Source organism: Monodelphis domestica, chromosome 2 (genome assembly GCF_027887165.1).
Source record: "Monodelphis domestica isolate mMonDom1 chromosome 2, mMonDom1.pri, whole genome shotgun sequence".
Taxonomy (NCBI): domain Eukaryota; kingdom Metazoa; phylum Chordata; class Mammalia; order Didelphimorphia; family Didelphidae; genus Monodelphis; species Monodelphis domestica.
This window is the reverse complement of record NC_077228.1, coordinates 214,447,340-214,463,497: the sequence shown is the minus strand read 5'-3', so window position 1 is coordinate 214,463,497 and position 16,158 is coordinate 214,447,340. Positions and strand designations below refer to the sequence as shown.

The window sequence follows — 16,158 nt, the reverse complement described above, 5'->3', positions numbered from 1 at the left end:
TTGAATTCTGCTGCACAAATATTTAAAGTGCTTTCCCAGTTTTCCTACAATTAGTGGCAAACCAGAAGATGAAATAATCCTCTAGTTTAAAGACTATTCTCTTGGGCAGGAGAATCTTTTTATTACCTAAAGTTTCACTGGGGCAAGATTAGACCTGTAGTTTTGTTTGTGTACTGTTAGGTGCTTAATAGCAGCCTTTTAATACTTGTGGTGATGATGGCTCCGTCTTCACTAAGGATCAGAACATTTGGAGGAAGGTTTATTTCGAAATGAATTCATTGTGACTCAGCCACACAGACTCCAGAGGTGTAGCTAGACAGCAGTTTGTGTGCAAAAGATCTCTGGATGGTGCTGAAGGCCAAGTTCAACATCGCTCAATACTGTGACAAGGTGCTTCAAAAGCAAGCATGCCATCCTTGGCTGTCGTAGTAGAAATATAACATCTGGAATGAGGAAGGTGATTTTTGGCAACCCATCTGCAAAATTATATTTTATTTTCTCAATTTCTTTTTAATAACAATTTTAACATGTTTTCTAAAATTATAAGATCCAAATTGCCTTTTTCCCTGAGATAAAAAGCAACTTGATCTGAATTATACATAGATGATCATGCAAAACATATTGGTTATGTTGTGAGAGTACTCATATAAAACCAAAACCCCCAAATAAAAATAAAGTGAAAAATAGTGTGCTTTGCTCTGCATTCAGACTTCAAGCGTTCTTTGCCTAGAGGTGGGATAGCATTCTTTGTCATAAGTCTTTCAGAATTGTTTTAGAATGTGGCAGTTAGGTGGCTTATTGGACAGAGAACCAGGCCCAGAGACAGGAGGGCCTTAGCTGTGTGACCCTGGGCAAGTCATTTAACCCCCATTGCCTATCCCTTACCACTCATCTGCTTTGGAGCAAATGCTTCCTATTAAAGCTTTTAAGAAAGAAAGTGGGGGAGGGAAGCATCATCTTGGATCATTGTATTGATGAGAAGAGCCGAGGTTTTCACAGCTGATCACCATCTAATATTGTTACTGTGTACAATGTTCTCCTGATTTTGTTTACGTCACTCTGCATCATCAGTTCGTGTGTCTTTCCAAGTTTTTCTGAAATCATCCTTATCATCCTATTGATCATTTCTTATAGAACAACAGTATTTTGTCACAAGCATATACCACAGTTTGTTCAGCCATTTACCAATTGATGGACATCCCCTCAATTTCCAATTCTTTGCAACCACAAAAACAGCTACAATAAATTTTTTGTATGAACTTTTGGTCTTTCCTCTTCTTTTGGGGATACAGACCTGGTAGTAATATTACTGGAGCAATGCGGATACAAAGTTTTATAGTCCTTTGGGCATAATTCTAAATTGCCCAACAGAATGGTTAGATCAGTTCACAACTCCACTAATAATGCATGAGTGTCCCAATTTTTAGGCAATGCATTTTATGGATGGCACTGACTGATCCTGCAGAGGGAATTACTTGAAAAAAGACACAGAGAGAAAAATTTAAGCATTATTTGGGGTACAGTGAATTGTTCAGTTTCTCTAAAGCATAGGATCACTGACTGATAATAATAAGAGATAAAGCTGGAAAAGAAAGTTGGGACCAGATTATAAAGGGTTGTGAATGAACCAGAACCGATACTCCAAAACTAGACTCATAACTCAGATCCAATGCTATAAATTCAGGAACCAGTGAGGTTTTATTGAATCCACTAGCAAGGAAGGTAGGAGATAAATTGTATCTTAGAACTGGACAGGCCTGTTGCTGGGGGCTAGTACTAATAAAGGCTCTTCTGGTTGTCTATCTTTTGTAACCCCACCTAATAGATTGTCCTTGTTTCTTTTTTTTTAACCCTTTCCTTCTGTTTTAGAATCCAAGCAATGGGGGTCAAGTGACCTGCCCAGGGTTATACAGCTATATTTGAACCCAGGACCTTCCATTTCCAGGCCTGACTTTCTATTCCCTGAGGCACCTAGCTGCCTCTATCCTTGCTGTTTTAGTAGTAAAGAAAGTCCCAGACAAGGGGGAGGTTACAATACAATTAGGGTAAGGGACAAGAGGGCACTTGGGTAGTGCCATGGATAGAGTCCAAAGCCTAGAATAAAAAAAGATCTGAATTCGAATCCAGCCTCAGATACTTCCTAGCTGTGTAAGCCTGTACAAAAACACTTAATCTTATTAACCTTGGTTTCCTTATCTGTAAAATGAACTGGAGAAGGAAATGACAAACAATTTCTCTCTGTTCACATCTGTACAATCTATCTTGCCTTTATAATTGGAATAAAATGTTTAGATGGTTTTAGACTTAAAAAAAATAAAGAAGTATTGTTACTGGGAAACTTTGCTCAAATATAAAATCTTGTAAAATGAGTTTGGAGGCATTCTAACATGAAAGACTGAAAATACAACATTCTCTTAGGGAAAGGAGAAAAACATCTAAGAGATTTTGAAATTGAAGTGTGAAAAACAACATTCCAAAAGCAGAAGTGGTACAGAGGCAGTAGGGCAGAGGTCAGCAATTCTCAGTGTGGTCTTGGACCCTGTGGAATCCCTGAGAACCAATCTATATAGTCCATGAGGTCAAAATTATTTTTTCTTTCTAAACTTAGAGGCCTTGGGTTCAAATGCTATCTCTATAGTTAAATTCCCCCTATAACCTTGGGAAATCTAAGTTACCAAATACTAAGTAGCTGTGTTTACTTCTTTGGGCCTCAGTTTTTCCTCTTTCTATAAACTTTGGATGATCTCAAAGGTCCCTTTGTGATAGTGTGAATAGTATTTCAGGAGAAGAGGAAATCTATGGGAAACTGAGGTCTTGCTTGACAGGGTTGGAATTCTTCCCTTCCTTGAAAACACCAGATTTTAATTGCTCCCAAAATAGGAATTATGAATAATTGTTCTGTCTCTCTCCCCCCTTTCACTTCTCTCTCCCCTATTCCCCCCTCCCCCATAGAACATTAAAAGAGGGACAGCTGGGTGGCTCAATGGATTCAGAGACAGGCCTAGAGATGGGAGAACCTAGGTACAAATCTGGCACTTCTCAGCTATGTGACCCTGGGCAAATCACTTGGGTGAAAGAAAAAAACAACCAAGAGGAAGGTCACAGCCCAATGGCCAGATCCTATGTGGAAGTTTTATGGGAAGACATAAATATGAGTTTTACAAAATGATAAGATTGGGATCCTCACCAACAGGGTTCACATTGGTGAGAGGTACTGAAACATTTTGAGCATACTTCTGTTTGTGAATGGGGAGAGGAAGGGAAAGACTGAATGGGCAAATGGCCATGGTGGAGGCAAAATCTTAGAAACACCATTAGGAATTTTGACTGGAGTCCAGCCTTACTAGCTGGGTGGCCCTGGGCAAATTACTTAATTTCTATCTGCCTCCATTTCCTCAACTATAAGATGGGGATAATTATAGCACCTACATCCCAGGGTGGTTGTTTTGCTCAAACAACATATTTGTAGAGTGTTTAGCAGAGAATCTGGGACATAGTGCTTTTATCCTTCCTTCCTTCTTTTTTTTCCTTCTTTCCTTCCTTCCTCCCTCCCTCCCTTCCTCCTTCTCTCTTATGGAAGAAAAAATTCTGTACTCTGCATTTTACCCAAATTCCAAAAGAATTCTTAAGGTACAAACATTCCTGCTTAGAGAAAGGTTCAAAAGGGCAAAGTTCCAGCTGCTAATTGGAATCCTGTGATCCAAGCAATGGCTACTAATATTTTAGAGTGATTTTGAAACAAAAGACAAAATTCCACAGAAAATAAAATGAGAGAGTAAATTAGTGGTTCTTGATCTTTTTGTTCTCAGGACCCCTTTACAACTCTTAAAAATTAAGAACCCCAAAGAGTTTTGGTCTTGTGGGATGGATAGATAGATATCTAGGTATATATGGATATTTACTATATTAGAAATGTAAATGTCCTAGTATTATTATCAAAATTATTTTGATCTCATGAAATGGTCTTGGATATTAAGGATCCTTGGACTACATTTTGAGAGCCTCTGGTATATAGTTTTAAGTTCTGTGTTTTTTATTTGCTTAAATGGTACAGTGGTAATATTAATGCTAGTGAACTCTTGGAGAAAAGTGTCTTCCTGAGACCAGTTACTTTCACTAAAATCATTACTAAGGATTTCCTTTAAAATCTGGCCAAAGATGCACAAATAGACACTTCTCTCATTTGGATTAAATGAGAATATATTCTTATCTTTGGTTTGATCACCATAAATAAGACAAATTAATAGCCCTAGTTTCAGAGAATCGAGGTTTCTCTTTGGATTCCCCCCCCCCCCCCCCGGAATTTATTAAGTCTTCTGCTGGGTAAACTAATGAGGTCTTTGATTCAAATGAAACTAGGTATTTCAGACTTCAGACTAGTAATATTATTTTTTAATATTTTAAAACAGCTGAGTTCTTTGTCAATACATAATACGTAGATAATTATATATACATTATATATGATTTAAATATATATGGTCTCTATATAACTATATAGTCTTAAGTCCATATATTGCCACATTGCCCAGTACTAAGGGGTAAATGAGATAGAGTTCATTTCCCAAAGATCTGCCAAGTCTGTGTCCTTGGTGAAGCCTCATGGTGAACCATTATGGAGGCTGCCACAGCAATAACCTGACACTAAATAAAGGAAGACATTACCAGAGGCAACAGTGTTCTAATAAATAGCTCTCAAAGGGGACACAGTATCCTTGACATACTGAGTTTTAATCCACATCACTAACATTTTCCCCAACTCTTTTTTAATTAGACAATTAAGAAAACAACAAATCCTCCATTTTATAGCATTAGCTTATTTCCAAGGAATAAATGCTCAGATCAAAAATTTAGCTATTGGCCCCTTGAGTCAGTTATAAAGGATTCCATCCTGACCAAAGGAGAGGGGAAAAAAGCAAGGAAGAATCTAAAATATATCAAGATGGGAAACTCACTAAGTTCAAGGGCATGAGGCTTAAAAGATATTGCCACCCACCCAGGGTGAGCAGAGTGTGCCTTCCCTCAGCTCTGTCTAGTCATGGGGTCATCAGTTTTAGAGCCTGAAGGGATATTAAAGGTCTTTTAGTATAACACACACCCCATCCTCCATGATAAGGAAATAGAACTCTAGAGACAAAGTAATTTCCCCAATAATACATAGCAAAGACAGGATCTGAACCCAAGTCTTCCAACTATGAATCCAGCGCCCTTCCTATTCTTTGTCATGTTCAATTTTCTAGAACCCAGGCCAAGACAAACAAAAAGGCCAAATCAGCCTTTATGCATCTTTTAATGACCATTTTCCCTCCCCTAAGGCAGGAAATTACCTTGAACAGGCTTCTTAGATCTCATTTATTCACTATCATGAGCACTTTGTTCCAGTCCACCAATTTACTACACAAAAAGTACATAGTAGATGCTTAATAAATATTTATTGAGGAGGCAGCTGGGTAGCTCAGTAGATTGAGAGCCACCCTTAGAGACAGGAGGTCCTAGGTTCAAATTTGACCTCAGACACTTCCCAGCTATGTGACCCTGGGAAAGTCACTTGACCCCCATTGCCTAGCCCTTACCACTCTTCTGCCTCGGAACCAATACACAGTATTGATTCCAAGACGGAAGGTAAGGGCCTTCTAAAAAAAATTAAATAAATAAATAAAATTAATATTGACTGATTGAATTCTTCCTGTAACTATAATCTGAAAGATACTTCCTGTTCTAATTATCTCATGTTTAGGTCACATCCATTTATATTATAATATATTGCCCCTAGATTTTGGTGTTCTGCTCAGAAGGGGCAGAAATTTAATTTGTGGTGTAGAAACTCTTAATCCTCTGTGCCACCCAGCTGCCCCCTCCTTATGTAATTTTAAGGCATAAAACATTACCTAAGGAAAAGTTACCATCAGGAGTGATCTTTCGTGGGCAGGAAATGGGATGGATGAATGAAGAACTTGTGTTAAGATTGGTCAAAAGCAGTCTGGGATAGGCATCCGGGTGAGTTACTGTGTCGGAGAGGAAGGCTCGTACTGATGCATTCAAGGGTCACCTGACTGAAAATGTGAAGAAGAAAATTGCTGAAATGCACATGGACCTATAGTTGTTATTCTTGGAGGAATGACGTCGCAATTACAATGTTAGATTTAGTCATCAATAAGCCATTCAAAGATCATTTGAGGAAAGAATATAACAAGTGGATGTTGGCCAGAAACCATGAATTTACTCCATCGGGAAAAATAAACCGTCACTGTGTTAGGGAACTGGATCAAAACTGCTTGGTACAAAATTTCCACTGAGTCCATTGTGCTTGAATTTTAAAAAATGTATATCAAACAGTATGGATAGTAGTGAAGATGGTGTTTTGTGGGAAAAAGAGGGTGATGGTGATGACTCAAAGTGATGTTTCCACTTTGGGAGATGACAAAATAGAAAAGGAAGGAGAACGTGATTGTTGGAAGGTAGTTTCTCACAAGTATCTATAAAAGTAATACATATTTAATAAAAATGTTGGCATTAAAACTTCTTTAACTTGTTTTTAGGACCTTGAAAAAACTTTGAATATAAAGTGCCTACATTATTCATGAGTTAAGAGAAAGTTGTAACTTAAAAGGAGAAAATAAGATGGGTGTTTCCTCTTTCTGAGTTACCCTCCAGAATACTTGGGACTGCACTATATTCGGGGTCATATTATATTTGGGCTAATATGATAGCTAAGAATTATCTGAGTAACACATCTATAATCCAGATCAAATTGCTTGCCAGCTCCAAGAGTAGGGAAGGAAAGGAAGGAGGGAGACAATTTTTATCATATAATTTCAGAAAACTTATGTAAAAATTTGTTATTACATAATATGTAATTGGTAAAATAGATATATATATATAATAAAATATCTTTGTAATATTAAAAAGATCTGAGTATAGATTTGAACTCAGGACCTCTAGTCTCCAGGATTGACTATCCACTGAGCTACCCCCAATAATCACTTTTAGCCAGGTTATAGTGGAAAACTAAATTATCTCTAAAATGCCTTTAGCTTTCACATGAGTTTAGTCAAGTCACCATTGAGCACCAGCTTCTTCCTCAGATCCAAGATTTTAAACTGATGAGATTCAGACAGAGGGCTGCTTTGGACTTTGAATAGCCAAAGTGGCCCATGACCAAAGAGACACCTGCTAGCTGCTTCCAACAATTTGCTATGAGCTTGTGTTGTCCAAACAGCAAAATTGTTCCCGAATTACAGAATGGCTGTGACCTTTATCAATAGAAAGGAATTTGAGATCAGCTAGTCTGAGAGTCTACAAATTGTGAGCTAAGGATAGTTTTTACAAAATGTTATTGTATTTAAAAATAATGAAAAACTATCTTAGTTCCCCTGATATAAAGCTGGATTTGGTCCTCAGCTATAGTTTGCTCATCATTATTGTTTTTTGTTTTTAGACCCTTCTGTCAGAGTTGAAACAAGTATCAGTTCCAGGGCAGAAGAGTGGTAAGGGCTAGACAGCTTAGAGGTTGTGACTTGCTAGTGGTCATATGGCAAGGAAGTGCCCTCCCAACTCTAGGCCTAACCCTCTATCCATGGAGCCACCTAGCTAACCCACTTGCCAATATTGTTGTTTAGTTATTTTCAAGCCTGTCTGACTCTTTATGACACAATTTGGGATTTTCCTGGCAAAGATAGTGGAATGGTTATTTTCTTCTCTAGTTCATTTTACAGGTTTGGCAAACTGAGGCAAATAGAGTTAAGTGATTTACCTAGGGTCACACAGCTAGTAGTTGTCTAAGACTAGGTTTAAAATTAGGTCTTCCTGATTCCAGGCCTTGGCACTCTATCCATTGTGCCACCTAACTGCCCACCAAATCCTAAACTAATCCTACTGCTTTGCTTTAAGAAATCCAGAAAGGGAAACTGAGGCCAAGAAAGGAAATAACCTACTCAGAGTCATACAGCTAGTTATTGCATAGCCAGGACTAACACCCATATTCCTGTCCCCAGACCTAAGTTCTTTCCACTACACCTTACTATCTCTCTGAAGTTGGGTTCTTTCCTGCAGAGCCCAAATAGAAATCATGCTCTGAGCTTTCTCATCCTCAATAGACTCCATTCACTCAGGACATATTAGTTATTTCACAATTTAAAGAAAGGCCTGTGTTTCCTCAACAATTTAACTATAAATGGTGAGTATGTCATTGATAATGAAAGATATTTGGCAGAAAGTGCCCAGGACATTCTTTGAGATATAGGCGTTGTCTCTGAATCACCTACTTTTCAGTTCTCTGATCACTACCTCTTTCCTTTCCCAGGTGGCTCTCTTACCTCCTGCTTTTCATCTTGGACCTGGTTATCTGTCTCATTGCCTGCTTGGGGTTGGCTAAGCACTCCAAATGTCTCCTAGCTACGTGAGTATTCTTGACCCTAAGTAATATCAGAGCCTTTGATGAGGGTGTCCAAAAAAACCCCAAGGACATAGGGATGGCAAGATATGGTTACCACTTCATAAGCTGAGCCCTGAGCTGGCTGTTAGCATTCTTTGGAATGTCTCTCCCAAAGCTGGCTATTTCCTCACTTACTGCTTAGCAGAAATTAAGAATAGAATGTTAGAGCTGCCATGGACCCAAGAAAATCCTCTTGAGTCCAATTGGTGGCAGTGACTACTTTGTACCAAACCACAAGAGTAGAAGTCACAGAGTCATCAGTTTTGAGCTGGACGGGGAGGCATCTTAGAGGGTCTAGCTTTTTCATTTTATAAATAAGATAGATAGAGGGACTTGCTGGAAGATCATGTAAGTTTTTGATTGCTCAGTGGGCTTTGCTCCTATTTATGTTTTTTTTTTTTCCCATCCCAGGTAAAAAGGTTAATTGGTCTTTTTCCAATTGCTTTAGGGTAGTGGCTCCCCTGTACCTTCTTCACTATATTAAGTAATAGACCTGGAATTTGAACCCAAGCCCTCTCATTTCCAATTTCCACTACTTTTCCCACTATAACAAAAAAGCTTTGACAAATGCCTGTGCATATGCCCATAGTTAGGCTGTGTCTCAAATCCTGCCATTATTTTGAAGTGTCTTCTACTAAAGGAACATGGCCACAGTTTTTAGTTTCTCTTGGCACCTCTGATACAGGTGCAGTAGTCGATGGCCACAGACTGATGATCCTTTTCACAGAGCCCCAAGAGTAAGAGATCAGAGAGCAGTCAAGCCATCAGTCTCAAAATCTAAACATCCATAATTCAATACCAGCCTTTTTGAGGCCTCATCACCCCAGGAGAGGGAACACACTGAGATCTAACTTAGTAATCTGAGACTGATACATGATCTCAAGAGAAGTTAGACCCTTTTCTCTCCCAAGTATACTGAGTCTTTGGATCCTGGTTTTTCAGTGGATTCTATCACTTTCATACCAGAAAGAAATCATAATTATGTTTTTGTTTGTACTGCTTCAGGATAATAGATCTCTTGTAATCTACCCAGCCTAGGATAGATTTCCCTATGTTATGGTCACAGTAATAAATGGGTTGACCTGAGTGCTGAGATCTAAAAATCCTCAAGAACACATGGGAAGCTTCCCTCACCAGAATGCATTAGAGGTGGTTCAGCAGTGAGTTTGAAACTGAGGGTTCTGAGTTCCAATCTCAGCTCAGTCTTTTACTGTATGATCTTAAACAAGTCACTTACCTCAATTTCTTCATCTGAATAATGATGGGATTGGACTAGATGGCTTCCAAAGTCCCATCCAGTTCTAGGTCTGAGCTCCTGAAGACTGGGCTAGGAAGGACTAAAATTCATGACCCTCTACTCCCTTTGTCCATTTCTCTCCCAGGATGCTATGCTGTGGTGTGCTCACTCTCCTCCTAAGCTGGGCCTCACTGGCCGTGGACACAGCAGCTGCAGTGGTGAGTCACTGGAGGGAGGGAGGGAGAGAGAGAGAGAGAGAGAGAGAGAGAGAGAGAGAGAGAGAGAGAGAGAGAGAGAGAGAGAGAGAGAGAGAGAGAGAGAGAGAGAGAGAGAGAGAGAGAGAGAGAGAGAGAACAAATTTTTAGTCCAAATTCCCTGCTTCTGAGATTCTTTATTTTTATTGTTTTTATTTTAATAAAAAAAATTTCCACATCAGTTTTCTGAAGTTATCTGATCCAAATTGTTTCCCTCCCCTCTTCCCTTCCTGCTCCAGGATCTGGCAAGATTTTCAATCTGGGTTATATATGTATTATCACACAAAACAAATTTCCAATGCTTGTGAGGTTCTAATTGGACCCCTACTTGTTGGTCTCCCCTGTCTGATCATAGAATATGAGTGAGAGCCAGATAGAACGATAGAGGTCAGCATCTCAAATCTCCCATTGTACAAATTAAGAAACTAGGGGTCAGCTAGGTGGCTCAGTGGATAGAGAGCCAGGTCTAGAGATGGAAGTCCTGGGTTCAAATTTGGCCTTAGACACTTCCTAGCTGTGTGACACTAGGCAAATTACCTAAGCTCTACTGCCTAGCCCTTATTACTCTTCAGCCTTGGAACCAATACTCAGTATTGATTCTAAGACAGAAGGTGAGGGTTTTTTTAAAAAAAATAAGGAAACTTGGGTAACTTATCTAGGTTCACACAGAAAATTATCAAGAGATCTGGAACTTGAAACCATGTTTCTTCATTATGTATCTATCCTACACTACCACATTACATCAGAGCTAACAGCTATGGTGAAGGGCAGCTTGACCCTCGAGAATTCATTGATCCTCTATTGTAGCTGAGCCAATGGGAAGAACATTGGAATGGGAGCCAGATCCCAAGAATTGCATTCAAATCCCAGCTTTCTACCACTTAGGTGACCTTCAGCCCCTCTGGCCTCAGATTCTTCATCTGTAAAAGGAGGAGGTTGGACTCAATGATCCTCTGAGTTCCTTTCAACTCCAAATGCATGAGTCTACGAAGACAGTCCCCATTTCCCAAGCAAAGACAAGGGGAGTCACATTTGACTCTATGCAAAAGAAGATCTAAAGAGTTAAAATATATACTTAGACCAAAGGAGTTAAAAAGCTGAAATTAATTGTCTTGCACTTCAGCTCTGTCTTAGTGGATAGAGGACTGTACCTGAAGGCAAGAAGACTTGAATTCAAATGCAGATTCTTACTAGCTATGTGACACAGGGCAAATTACCGCTTCTTATTATCTTCTTAGCCTCAAATAGTGTTGAGTTCTTTCAGTCATAACCCCCCCCTCTCCCTTTTTGTGACCCCTTTTTGAGGTTTTCTTGGCAAAGGTACTGGAATGGTTTGCCATTTCCTTCTCCAGCTCATTTTACAATGAGGAAACCGAGGCAAACAGGGTGAAGTGATTTGCCTAGAATTACATAGCTAGTATTTGAGGCCTGATTTGAACTTACCTGCCTAATTCCAGGCCCAGCACTAGGCCACTGTGCCACCTAGCTGGCCTAGCCTTAGAGGAGGACTTCTATAAAGTGCGAGTAATTAATAGCACCTACTGGAAGGACTATTGTGAGGATTAAATGAGGTCATATTTGTTAAGCTCTTTGCAAGCCTTAAAGACCTGTATAAATGATGGACACTATTATTCTGTTTGATCTCCTGTGGACTGGCTGTGGAGCCAGGGTAGTGCATTGCTGTTCCTGGGTGTCTGGTGTTGTCTTTCCCTTTACAAAGTGTGCTTCTTGAGGGCTGAGGGATTGTTTTTGCCTTCCTATACATCCCCTCAGGGGTTAGCTCAAAGTAAAAAGCTCTTGATCAATGTTAATTGACTGATTTGCTGTTAGCTGTCTCCCTGAACATACCTCTTTGGTGCCTTACAGAATACTGGAATTAAAGTCATAGAATTTAAGTTGCAGTTGGAGGTCCAATATTTACTCGCTGTGTGACCATCACTCGCCATCCCCGAGCCTGTTTCCTTATTCTTAAAACATGTTTGCACTGGTCAGCTAGGTGAAATAGTAGATGGAGAGCTGGTCCTAGAGTTAGAAGACAGAAGACTCCTCTTCCTGAGTTCAAATCTGGCCTCAGACACTTATTAGCTGTGTGACTCTGGGCAATTTATAAAGCCTTAAAATACCTATGTTATAAATAATAAAATAAATGTAGCCCTGCTGCTTCACAGATTTTCACCTATTGTGCGGGTCTCTGGAATATAACTCCCATGATAGGTGAGGGATCACTATATTAGTTGTGTGATTTTGGGTGAGTCCCTTCACCTCTGTCTACTTCGAAGTCAGAACCAATAAACATTTATTAGGCACCTGTTATATACCAAATATTGTGCTAACTCCTGAGGTTTAAGAAAAGGCAGGACAGTCCCTGCTCTCAAGAAGCACATAATCTAAATGAGCTTTGCTTCTTGGGGTTTTGGCTAAAATTGAGGACAAACTGAAAAGAAGCTGAAAGTAAGGAGGAGAGTGGGGGTGCTCCTTAGGTGGTGGAAGATGGGAGAGGACTTCTCCAATGTTTACGCCTTCCCCATCTAATCAGATAAGTAGGGAGGGAGTTATGAGGAAATGGGAGTTTTAAAGGATATTTCATCTTATGGATTGAGTTTCCTCGGTTTCCTCCGCTGTAAAGTGGGGATCATAAGACTACCTACTTCCGGGGATTGTTGGATCAAATATTTACAAAGCTCTTAGCAGTGTCTAACACATGGTAAGGTTTTTTTTTTTAATAAATGATGTTTCCTTCCTCTCAAAAGAGTTCCCTTGCAGAGACAGACACTATGATCTGTAAACTGAAAATGAGTGTGGTTATAGCAGTTTCCTTCCAGGGTTACTTCAGTGTAATGAGATGTTCTATCTAATAGACAAGTACTATAAAAATATCAGTTATTTATGGGTGGTGGTGTTGAGGATAACCAGTTCATCTGAGCAGCCAGATGAAGTGAGGCTGGGTTGGGAGGAGCCACCTGTGGATGGATGGATGGATGGATGGATGGATGGATGGATGGATGAATGGATGGATGGGTGGGTGGGTGAGTGGATGAGTGAGTGGGTGGCTACATAGGCCACAGAGGCAGAGAGAGAAAGCAGGCTAGGTTGTGGACTTTAGCAGCAGACTCCCAACTCCCTGACTCCTATTGACATATTAGTAAATGGAGGAGTGTGAATGAGAGGGGAATTAGCAAGTTGCCAAGCTGTTCCTCTGTCCTGAAAGCCTGGTACCAGGACAGCCTAAGAGTTACTTGCAGATTCCAGCTTGTACCAGTGCGATTTCCCCCTTTTTTTAGGGGAAGGGGAGGAGGAAGGGACTTCTTTCCAATTAGTTCTAAGGAAACAAGTCCTGATTTAATCTCTTGCATTCCTCTGAGAGCAAGAAAGTGAACTAGAGATGCCATTTCCCTAATGAGTTTAGTCAGGCCTTTGTGTGAGAGCTGAGCAGAGAAGACCAGCTGAATGGGCCTTTGATAGGATTTGAAATACAGATGCATTTTAAAAGGAAGTGGTGGGAGGAGGAGATGGGGAGGGGATGTGCTGCTGTCAATGAGTTATTGTGTAAAGAGCTTCTGTGTTCCCTCCTGAGCTGAAACCTAACTCAGCCTAGTTGCTAAAGCAATGTGGCCAGAAGAGGGGCATGAATGTGTTTTGCACTGACCCCCTCCTTAGTTCCACAGCCAGAACCCCCCCCCAACAATTACACTCTGTCATGAGCCCCCATCGGTGCCATTCTTGGGGGGGGTACTGAAAAGAACACTGCCCTTGGAGTCAGAAAACCTTATTCTTGCTAGTTCTGTCACCTTGAATCCATAACCTTTCTTGTGTTTGTCATTTCCTCCCAACTGTGAATGTGCTCTGCTCTACTTCCCTTGATGAGTTGTTTTGAAGATTAAAGGAAAGAAGAGATGTGAAAGCTGTGTACATTTTAATTGAGGCAGAAATTTGTTTTGCTTGACTATACATATATACACAAGGGTTTTGTTTTTGTTTTTCCTTTTGGGGGAAGAAAAGGGAGAGTAGCCTCATTGGAAACAAATTTAATTAAGGCTACTAATGTGCGGAAGGCATTCTTAGTAGATAAGGACCAGACCTGTGAGTTCACTGTTTTAAATTATTTTAGTTATGTTTTTTAAACCCTTACGTTCTGTCTTAGAATCAATATTGACTCTAAAGTTTCAGTTCCTGCAGAAGAGCAGTAAGGGTAAGGCATTTGGATTTAAGTGACTTGCCCAAAGTTATACAATAGGAAGTATCTGAGGTGAGATTTGAACCCAGATACCCCTGCTCAAGGCCTGACTCTATCCACTGAGCCACCTAGCTGTCCCTTGTGATTTCATTTAGGGGAATTTCAAGATGAACAAATTCTCATTTTCTGTACAAGTTGGCATCTAACCAGCACTTTTTTTTAACCCTTACCTTTCATCTTAGAAGCAATACTGTGCATTTGTTCTAAGGCAGAAGAGTGATAAAGGCTAGGCAATGGGGGTTAAGTGACATGCCTAGGGTCACACAGCTAGGAAGTGTTTGAGGCCACATTTGAACCCAGGACCTCCCATCTCTAGGTCTGGTCCTCAATCCACTGAGCTACCCAGCTGCCCCCTGGTATCAATTCTAAGACAGAAGATAAGGGTTGGGGTTTTTTTAAGTAAAAGAGAAGTCAAGCAAAATTTCTTCATATTTTCAGCGTCCTAGTCACCCTGGGCAATGTAGTGAGGCCCTTCTTAGTATGTTTATGTGCATAAAATTAAGAATCACAAAAGAAACCAGGGATAATGAATTAAAGTTGTCAATGAAGTTCACAGACCCCAGATTGAGAACCCTTATTCAAAAGGCATCTTAACCAGGTAGTGGCCTTTGCCCAGCTGGCACCTTTCTGCCATCAGAATTTTCGGTTTGGGGAGGCAATTCCCCAAGTGCCTCGACTCCCCCTCTCTTAGTCAACCAGCTAGAATTCTCCACGTTGGGCCCATGATTAGGCAACTTCTCCCACGAGGGCCTGCTGTGATCTTCTTACTCATTTGTCTTCATTAGTGAGAAACAGACACCTGAGGCCTCCTAGAGAGCGGAGTGGCACCGCGTGCCCTCTCTCCCTACCCACACAGGGATCATCTGTGCTGTCTGTGCCTACTGAGAAACAGGCCTGGCCTTGAGAAGGCAGAGCAGGTCAGAGCCAAGAATATCCCTGCCGACAGCTGTGGCCATGAGGCCGCTGGCCCTGCTTAGATTCTAAAATTCACCCTGAAAAATGATGGCATTAGGCAGCTTGATGGAACGATTTTCAGAGTGCAAGACAGAGGGGTTTGTGTGCTGGGAATTGTATGTTGAACACACACACAGAGCTGGTGGCACAGTGGGACTAGAGTCTGCAAAACTCATCTTCCTGAAGTCAAATCTGGCCTCAGACACTTAGGTGCACTCTCATCCTCAAGCACAATCATACTCTTACTGGTCTACTTTTCACTGTTACTTTGGCTTTTTGATTCTAAACTTAACAGTAAATAAAAGGAGTATTTTCTATGCCCTGTAGAAGAATCAATAGGAGAGAAATACATTAGAATTAGAATACATTAGTGAAATTAGAAGCCTCCATTATGTAGAGTTGACTTTCCTTTTTAAAAGTATATCATGGAGGAGGTGAGGGGGAGCATCTGGGTAGCTCAGTGGATGGAGAGCCAGGTCTAGAGATGGGAGGTCCTGGGTTCAAATGTGACCTTAGATACTTCCCAGCTGTGTGACCCTGGGCAAGTCACTTGACCCCCATTGCCCAGACCTTACTGCTCTTCTTGCCAGTTCCAGTGATGGAGGATGGAGAATCCCCTTATCTCTAAGCCTGCTCTCCTCTCACCTCCCCACCCTGCCCACAGGAGAGGGGAATAAATACCAAATTTCTCATCAGAAATATGCCTAGTTAAGCCTAACAAGCTGCCCTCTTGGCCAGGTCTGAACATCTATGTCTCCTTCTGTGACAAGTCCATCACTTCTGTCGAGGAGGCAGCATCACAGGCCAGGCTTGGCCCCTTGCCCACCTAGATCACCGTGGATATTGGTTATTTGACCAATGAGGTGTCGCTGTGCTTATAGCCTTGGTTCCTCACTGGCAGCGTTCTGGGTGTGTGGTGACAGAATGCGGATGGAAGGCAGCTCTATACAGCCTCGAATTGTCGCCGTGCCTCACTGCCCTGGCACGGGACAGCGTGTGACGGCGAGCTTATGCCACCAGTGGGGTGGGGTGGGGATCTGGGCCAGGG

The 16,158-nt window shown here is 40.9% G+C and overlaps 1 protein-coding gene across 2 annotated transcripts in view; it reads left to right on the top strand.

The window, feature by feature from the left end:
• The window catches only part of TTYH2 (tweety family member 2), a 95,380-nt gene that overhangs the window by 60,984 nt on the left and 18,238 nt on the right, over window positions 1–16,158 (top strand). Inside the window, exons 1-3 of one of the 2 annotated variants that reach the window (XM_016430668.2) lie at window positions 6,911–8,173; window positions 8,300–8,395; window positions 9,814–9,886. In XM_016430668.2, coding sequence (XP_016286154.1) covers window positions 9,815–9,886 — 72 coding nt within the window. In that variant the 5' untranslated portion in view covers window positions 6,911–8,173; window positions 8,300–8,395; window position 9,814. Of the gene's footprint in view, window positions 1–6,910; window positions 8,174–8,299; window positions 8,396–9,813; window positions 9,887–16,158 lie in introns of those variants that run through there. The other variant, XM_001378295.4, reaches the window with a different exon arrangement.